Here is a 9,101-nt window from a genome sequence, read left to right on the forward strand (position 1 = left end):
CTGTCATTTATGGACCTCAATCTCGCCTTAGCGAACCAGTATTCCCTTCGCCCTCCGATATCTGGTGCAGAGAGGGAATTAATACTGGCCCGCTTTAAAGGGTTGTTGTTAAGGGTGAAATAATGCCCACAAGGCGCTTTGGATGCAAAAAAACCAACAACACAGAACACCGAAATGAAATTCTCTGCGTTACTGAAAAGCCAACGCCGTTTTCCAAGTCAGCCGCCAAAGAGCCCGTTCGCAGGACAAACACTGGGTTTGCCCAAGCCCACTTCAAGAAAGCCAAGGAAATTCCAGGCAGGGTTGACATCTCAAGTGGCTATATCTCATCGAGGAGGAATTTCCAAGTTCTGCCGCGGGCTCCATCAGAATGGCCTACCGCTTTTCCAGAGCTTTGGGAGGGGTGTGTGTGTGTGTGTGTGTGTGTGTGTGACCTCTCGGAACAGAGGGAGCGTACGGAGGGTGCATGGAACAGTGTGAACGATTTGTGAGTTGGTTGTTTTTCTAAAGTCCACGTTTACAGCTGTAAATACAGGTTTTTTTAATACTTAAAAACCATCAATTCCGTATGTGATTTGTACAATGTCGTTCTATTTCTGCTATGGAGTGGTTTCATGATGGCTGAACCTTAATTTTGAACTTGAAAAAGAAATATATATATATTTAAATATATATATATATATAAATATAAATATATACCTATAACCCCCACCTGCCAGCCACATTCCTTCTCTCCACCTTAAAAGGACATTTTGAAGTACTGTGTGAAAATAAGAGGGGAGGGGGGAGTATCCTAGTCCTTCTCCTCCCCTTTCACCCCCCACCCACCAACTTTTCCATTGACAATTACTGCTGCAAGAATTTCCGATGTTTGCAGGTGAAATCATACCAATAGACTTGAGTGTCCAGCAACTTGCTGTGGTCTTAAGAATCTTATGACTTTAATTGAATAATAAAAAAACCAAAAAACCAAGCAAATGGAATTTATTTGAATAAATAGGGACCGGGCTGGAGTCTCAATTGCTTCAGGTGAAAGACTTATATTTTTCTCTTGAGAGAGTGTTGCTGTGTTTTGATTTCCCCTTGTTGTTGTTGTTTAGTCGTTTAGTCGTGTCCGCCTCTTCGTGACCCCCCGGACCAGAGCACGCCAGGCCCTCCTGTCTTCCACTGCCTCCTGCAGTTTGGTCAAACTCATGCTGGTAGCTTTGAGAACACTGTCCCACCATCTCGTCCTCTGTTGTCCCCTTCTCCTTGTGCCCTCCATCTTTCCCAACATCAGGGTCTTTTCCAGGGAGTCTTCTCTTCTCATGAGGTGGCCAAAGTCTTGGAGCCTCAGCTTTGGGATCTGTCCTTCCAGTGAGCACTCAGGGCTGATTTCCTTCAGAATGGAGAGGTTTGATCTTCTTGATTCCCCCTTAGAAGAGTTCAAAGAAAAGGTGGGGGAGAGGGGGATTAAATTCAGTTTGCAGTTTCTGAAACCCTGCAAGAACCGAAATGGAGCCATCCTTTGAAAATCCACACATTATCTGAGTAATTCAATGCTACATTTTCCAGCCAAATAATGTGCAAGGAATTGCACAAAGTAGAGGAAAAAGTGTGCGTTAAAATGCATATTTCAGTGAAGACAGCATACAAAAAGGCTGTTATGGAAACTGAGAACCACAATAAATGGATCTGTTCCATTTAACCCCATTTTCACCAGTGACCGGATACCTCCAGGAAGGCCACAAACAGGGCACGAGAGGCCTCCGTCGTTGCTGCTCCTGGCATCCTATGGTAGAGTGCCTCTGTACCTGGAGGCTCTACATGCCAGGGTTTACAGACTTCAAAGGCTTGCAGGATCCAGTATGTTTTTTTGTGTGTTTACTAGAACCCGAGTCCACTGATCAGAGTTGCCCTGGGGCAAGGAGTAACTCAGGGTGGTGGCGGTGTGTGGGGGTGTGGGGGGGTAAATGTAAAATTAAGGACCGCAGCGCCTCTGTGCACTTTCTCAGCTGGGGAGAAAGTCGCACCCTGATGGATTTTCGTGAGGATTTGTGGTCTTTAAATACGCAAAGCCGACGGAGAACGCACAGAGGCCAAACACAACCGTTCACCCACAAGGGATGTTTCGAGCATGTACAACCACCCTACATTGGGTGCCCTACAGAAAATCCATCAGGCACCCATCTGTCTTGAGGGACAATGGAGGGTGCCTTTGGCAGTGAAGCATTACAGTGGTACCTCTAGATACGAACGGGATCCATTCCGGAGCCCTGTTCGCATCTAGAGGTAAACGTAACTAGCGACGGCGCGTCTGCGCACGCGCTCGTCGCTTTTTTACGCTTCTGTGCATGCGTGTGGCGTCATTTTGAGCATCTGCGCATGCGCAAGTGGCGAAACCCGGAAGTAACGCACGCCGTTACTGTGGTCCAAAGGAAAACAGAACAAGATGTTGGGCACCAGCTTGGCTGGAAGGAGGAGTGCAAAGCGCCTTAGGGACTCCACTATAGATCTGTTATGTCTTGAAGTTCTCCCCCTGGCCACCAGGAGTATCGTGTGTGTATAGTTTTCACTCAGGTCCACATCAGTTACTTTAGGCGGGAGACCCTGGGTTGTTGTTGCTACAATGTTGACAGCCGGCTGCCTATAAAAGCAGGCCGGCTGAGCTGCTTGCCGTTCAGTTCTGCTCCAGCTTACAAATAAAGAGCTGCTTTGGAGAAATCGCTGTGTCGTCTGATGGGATCAATGGACATCAGAGCACAGCCAGATGCAGCCACCCTCTGAGATGAGCTGAATCACTGAGCGAAGTCACTGAACAGAACCAATTCAGAGCTGACTGTTCTCCTACCTCGCTCGGTTCGACTGCTACCTCCAAGCCAACGAGCTGACAGAAGTATCACAGGAGCGTAAGCGGGGCCTATTCCTCAGCCTCTGTGGGCCTGAGGTGTTTGAGATGGCCCAAGCATTGGTTGCACCCAGCGGCGTAGCGTGGGTTGTCAGCACCCGGGGCAAGGCAAGTAATTTGCGCCCCCTAACCTGTGGATTTGCGCCCCCTAACCCATGGATTTGCCCTAGCCCCAGATGTTGCGCCCGGTGCGGCCGGCCCCCCCTGCACCCCCCACGCTACGCCACTGGTTGCACCTGTAGCAGTCGAACCGAGCGAGGTAGGAGTCCCATGATTCAGAGGCTGGCGCAAACGGCGGTAGAGGCACGAGTGAAACCATGATTCCGATGCCAGCGAGAAGGGCGATGGATGGAACACCGTGCTCTAGCCAGGACAGTCAGCTCTGAATTGGTTCTGTCCAGTGATTTCGCTCAGTGATTCAGCTCTGCTCAGAGGGTGGCCGCATCTGGCTGTGCTCTGATGTCCATCGATCCCATCCTCGTCGCCAGTGTTAAGTTGTGGGTGAACGTATCAGACAACGAGATCTGTGTAAGTTTTACTCCTGAGCCTTTTCTTCTCCCAAAGATATCCTGCAAGACAGTGGAGGTTTGGGATCAGAGTTTTCCTTCTTCTAGATGGGCTCCCTTCCCAGGTGGACGAGCCCCACCGGCCCCTCGCTTCCCTCTGCAGCACAGGTAGAAACCGCCTTCCTGACCGTTGGACCCATTCTGGGTCTCGTCCATTCCGTCTGCCAGAGGCTGTCTTCACATGCTGGGGAAGCCCCTAACTCACTGAGGGCTTGAGACCCTCGCCTGGTTTAGCCGGCCAGTCAAAGCCGTTCGCAGGATTGTCTGGCCCCCCAGAAGGTCTGAGGGACAGTGGACCAGCCCCCGCTGAAAAAGTTTGCTGACCCCTGCGAAAGTTTAAGCACTGGTGCCTTGTGTTTGCATTTTCCTCCTCCCTCCTCCTCTCGTTTTCCTCGTCTGTTGTGTCTTTAAATAAAGAAAAAAGACCACAAGCCTTTTAGACTGCAGGAGCTGCCTTGCTACTGACCTTTGCAAGCCACTCTGGGAGTCTCCCCCCCCCCCTTTTGCTAGAAAACCAGGGCAAAATTATTATAAGACAACTAATACAATGAGCACGCTTAGCTACTGTGTCCAATGGGATTGTGTTCTCCGTTGGAATTTGATCCGTGGGTGCCATTGAATCGCAATTTGCATATCCCAGCATACCAATTCTTCCCAATATGCCAGGAAACGGCTAAGTTCCCTAATAAAACGAGGGCCGCATCTAAAAATAATCGCAGCCGATCCTATAAAATGGCTGTTTAAGTGCAGAGGAAAGGACCGAGAAGGAACCTGCCTTCCTTTCAAATGTGCTAATTTGAAATAATAATAAACTCGTGGGCTGCAAACCAAGAGTTAAGAATGTGCATGTCAGTAGTGTGAAATGTATTTTTTTAAAAAAAAAAAAAATCCAGTTTTAAAGTTCTAGCTGCTATTCCTGACGGCCACAAGGTGGCGGCAGCCGTGCGCTATCCCGGCCTCCCAGTGGAAACTTCTAGAAGAGCGTTGGAGGAGCTCCTTCCACGGAGATTTTTGTCTCTGTGCTGTGCTGCATGTGAATCGGGCCGGATTCTGGCACCACGTGATGGTGGTGGCAGAAGTGATCTTATATGGCTTTTGGGGAATGAAATATACTCAGAGTCGCAAAGTGATTTCATGCTCTTTATTCAGCTCATAGTGGTGAGGAGGAATGAATGAAAGTCCCCTCAAAGTATCTGCTTTATATACATTATTTACACAATGGGCTGCACATGATTGGCTAATTCCGGAATTCTACTGTAAGCCAATCAGGTTGTGGATTCACTTCTATCTGGAGCATGAGTGGGTAGTTCCTGCCAACCAATCATACTGCTGCATTGTTCTAGGACCAATCAGACTGCTGCATTCTGAATCCTATTGTTCTAGGACCAATAAGACTGCTGCAGTTTGGATCCTATTCAACTCAGTACATAACAGGGAAAAAGAGGGAGGACTTGTTAAAATTGTGGGATGGGGGCCTCTCCATCCATCTCTCAGGCTCCGCCTTTGAACCGGCCCCCTGCTTGCCTCTCTGGCCCCCTGCGACAAACCACCCCAGAGACCCAACAACCTGACCATTTGGGGTGGGTTAAACTGATGCAACGTCACCTTAGACCAGGCATCCTCAACCTGCGGCCCTCCAGATGTTTTGGGACTACAACTCCCATGATCCCTAGCTAACAGGACCAGTGGCCAGGGATGATGGGCATTGTAGTCCAAAACATCTGGAGGGCCAAAGGTTGGGGATGCCTGTCTTGGACCTTCCCTGAAACACAGGCCCGTTCAGATTGTTCTTATTTTGTAAGCGGCTTTTTCTTTTATATACAGTGGTACCTCGGGTTAAGAACTTAATTCGTTCCGGAGGTCCGTACTTAACCTGAAACTGTTCTTAACCTGAAGCACCACTTTAGCTAATGGGGCCTCCTGCTGCTGCCATGCAGCCACCATGCAATTTTTGTTCTCATCCTGAAGCAAAGTTCTTAACCTGAGGTACTATTTCTGGGTTAGCGGAGTCTGTAACCTGAAGCGTCTGTAATCTGAGGTACTACTGTACATCTTATAACAATCTAATGCCTTCCAACTCTACAGTTCTATGATTCTATGATTCTATGAATACAAAAATGTGATAATAAAACCTAACTTTAAAATAGGCAACCTACATCAAAAAAGTAACATTCAACAATCATTAGAATAGTATAAAAAAATAATATCAACAAATAAAAGTTAAACAGAAATCCACTCAATGGTTACAATAGATAATATCTAAGCTCACCCCGTCGCGGGGATTCGAACTGCCGACCTTCCGATCAGCAAGCCCAAGAGGCTCCGTGGTATATATATCACAGCACCACCCACATCCCACAAGAAGGAGAATACATCATGCAGCATAGTAAATGTTGATGAGAAACTATGCAAAGCAAGAGAAGTCCTATACAGTGGTACCTCGGGTTAAGAACTTAATTCATTCTGAAGGTCCGTTCTTAACCTGAAACTGTTCTTAACCTGAAGCACCACTTTAGCTAATGGGGCCTGCTGCTGCTGCCGTGCCACCAGAGCACGATTTCTGTTCTCATCCTGAAGCAAAGTTCTTAACCTGAGGTACTATTTCTGGGTTAACGGAGTCTGTAACCTGAAGCGTATGTAACCCGAGGTACCATTCTAAATAGGTAAAGGTAACGGTACCCCTGACCGTTAGGTCCAGTCATGGACAACTCTGGGGTTGCGGCACTCATCTCGCTTTCAGGCCAAGGGAGCAGGGGTCTGTCCACAGACAGTTTTTCCAGGTCATGTGGCCAGCAGGACTAAGCCGCTTCTGGCAAACCAGAGCAGCGCACAGAAACACCGTTAACCTTCCCGCCAGAGCAGTACCTATTTATCTACTTGCACTTTGACGTGCTTTCGAACTGCTAGGTTGGCAGGAGCAGGGACCGGACAACGGGAGCTCACCCCATCACGGGGATTCGAACCGCCGACCTTCTGATCAGCAAGCCCAAGAGGCTCAGTGGTTTAGACCACAGCGCCACCCACGTCCCTTATATATAATTTATTTGTTTGTTTTTTCAAATTACAGTGGTGCCCCGCAAGACGAATGCCTTGCAAGACGAAAAACTCGCTAGACGAAAGGGTTTTCCGTTTTTTGAGTCGTTCCGCAAGACGAATTTCCCTATGGGCTTGCTTCGCAAGACGAAACATCTTGCGAGTTCTTGTGAGTTTGTTTCCTTTTTCTTAAAGCCGCTAAGCCGCTAAGCTGTTAATAGCCGCTAATAGCCGCTAAGCCGTTAATAGCCACTAAGCCGCTAAGCCGTTAATAGCCGCTAAGCCACTAATAGCTGCTAAGCCGCTAATAGCCGTGCTTCGCAAGACGAAAAAACCGCAAGACGAAGAGACTCGCGGAACAGATTAATTCCGTCTTGCCTGGCACCACTGTAAAATTTTACAGTCGCACATCGAACATTCAACATGAAAAGAAGATTCCGAATAATCTCCTGGTCTTCCCTCTTCCCCTTTGTGAGTCTTATCGTTAATCATTTCCTCCTTCATCTTTTATGATGATCCAAAATCTCGGTCGTGTCCAAAATTCACCATTAAACTACAAGTGATATTCCAGTCCTGTTAACTGTTTGCAATGGTCTTTAAGATAAGTTATAAATTTCCCCCATTCCTTATTAAAATTTTGGTCTTCCTGATTTCTGATTCTTCCGGTCATTTTGGGCCATTTCGGCATAGTCCATCAAATTGATCTTCCATTCTTCCCTGGTGGGGACTTTTTCCAATGAGCGGGAACTGCAACAAAATGTTGCAGCATGATCCGCAACGGCCCCCCCCCAAAAAAAACACCCCACTAAATCTGCAAAATAAAAAACGGGCAGATGCTTATGTTTGGGACTTACTCCCGAATAAATTTAATTTTTTTAAAAAAAACGCAAAACACAGAGGCTGCCAAGCGCCTTTCTCTCCCTTTAAGCAACAAGAAAAACCTTGAGTTGAAGTTGTGAAATTTATGTGTTTTTAATATTTTTCTTTTTTTGCTTTTTGCTTTTTGTTTGTATAAAAATTGAAATAAATATCTTTGGAAAAAAAAGAAAGAAAAACCTTGAGTTGGAGGTGCAACCAACGAGTCGCAAGGCTAGAGCGGCCGTTCAGTGGGAGGGCATGTGACTCGCCCGCCTTCGGACTACAATTCCCGAAAAGTCCCGCGAGAGGCGTCGCTCGCTCTCTGGCTGGCGGGGTTCTCTGGAGACGGCGCGGGCGGGCGCCGAGCTGCCCTTGCGCCGCGCGCGGAGACGTCGCCCAGTCATGGCTCCCCGCATCTTCCCCATTGTCAAGTGAGTCGGGCGGGCGGGCCTCCTTTGAGTTCTTTCTGTTTTAATTTCTTTTTCTCCTTACGTTCAATGGGGAGCAAGCATGATCAGGTGGGAAATGCCTCCTGGTTCTTTTGGAGCTTTTTTGCAAATCCCAGCAGCCAAAAAAAAGAAAAGGGTCAACCCTTCTGTTCCACCCCCATTTTATTTTGGCATGTCCTGAGCTGAAATGCGCATTTTAAAATGAAATAAAAACCTCCCTGTGCATTTAGATATGCTGGTGCCCAGAAATATTAAAACAGCTTTTATTCCTTCTTTGGTTGCTGTGGCTTGAGGCTGATGCAAATAAAGATTCTTCTGATTTTTCTTGGGGTAATAATGTGGGTGTCTTAATATTTATTTCATCAAATCCTGATACCGAAAGGGATCACATTTTGCAAAATACGTCTCTCTGAGCTCTTTCCACCGCAATCTGTTGGATCCAAACAGTCCCTCCCATTTCACTGGCAAAAACTAACAGTAACTGGCAAATACTAACTGGGGTCACTGTGCCCCTGAAGGACCAGGTGCGCAGCCTGGGAGTCATTTTGGACTCACAGCTGTCCATGGAGGCACAGGTTAACTCTGTATGCAGGGCAGCTGTCTACCAGCTCCACCTGGTACGCAGGATGAGACCCTACCTGCTCGCAGACTGACTTGCCAGAGTGGTGCATGCTCTGGTTATCTCTCGCTTGGATTACTGCAATGCACTCTATGTGGGGCTACCTTTGAAGGTGACTCGGAAACTACAATTAATCCAGAATGCGGCAGCTAGACTGGTGACTGGGACTGGCCACCGGGACCACATAACGCCAGTCCTGAGAGATCTGCATTGGCTCCCAGTACGTTTCCAAGCACAATTCAAAGTGTTGGTGCTGACCTTTAAAGCCCTAAACGGCCTCGGTCCAGTATACCTGAAGGAGCGTCTCCACCCCCATCGTTCTGCCCGGACACTGAGGTCCAGCTCCGAGGGCCTTCTTGCGGTTCCCTCATTGCGAGAAGCCAAGTTACAGGGAACCAGGCAGAGGGCCTTCTCGGTGGTGGCACCCGCCCTGTGGAACACCCTCCCACCAGATGTCAAAGAGAAAAATACCAAATTTTTAGAAGACATCTGAAGGCAGCCCTGTTTAGGGAAGCTTTTAATGTTTGATGCATTACTGTATTTTAATATTGTTTTGGAAGCTGCCCAGAGTGGCTGGGGAAACCCAGCCAGATGGGCGGGGTATACATAATAAATTATTATTATTATTATTATTATTATTATTATTATTATTATTTCAATTTCCACCTGTTCTGAGTGTTGTACAGAAG

The 9,101-nt window shown here is 47.6% G+C and overlaps 1 protein-coding gene across 1 annotated transcript in view; it reads left to right on the forward strand.

The window, feature by feature from the left end:
• The first annotated feature begins 7,627 nt into the window (after nucleotides 1–7,627).
• Nucleotides 7,628–9,101, forward strand: part of MICOS13 (mitochondrial contact site and cristae organizing system subunit 13) — a 6,749-nt gene continuing 5,275 nt past the window's right edge. Inside the window, exon 1 of the mRNA XM_028713982.2 lies at nucleotides 7,628–7,775. Coding sequence (XP_028569815.1) covers nucleotides 7,747–7,775 — 29 coding nt within the window. The 5' untranslated portion in view covers nucleotides 7,628–7,746. The remainder of the gene's footprint in view (nucleotides 7,776–9,101) is intronic.

This window comes from Podarcis muralis, chromosome 18 (genome assembly GCF_964188315.1).
Source record: "Podarcis muralis chromosome 18, rPodMur119.hap1.1, whole genome shotgun sequence".
NCBI classification, from domain to species: Eukaryota; Metazoa; Chordata; class Lepidosauria; order Squamata; family Lacertidae; genus Podarcis; species Podarcis muralis.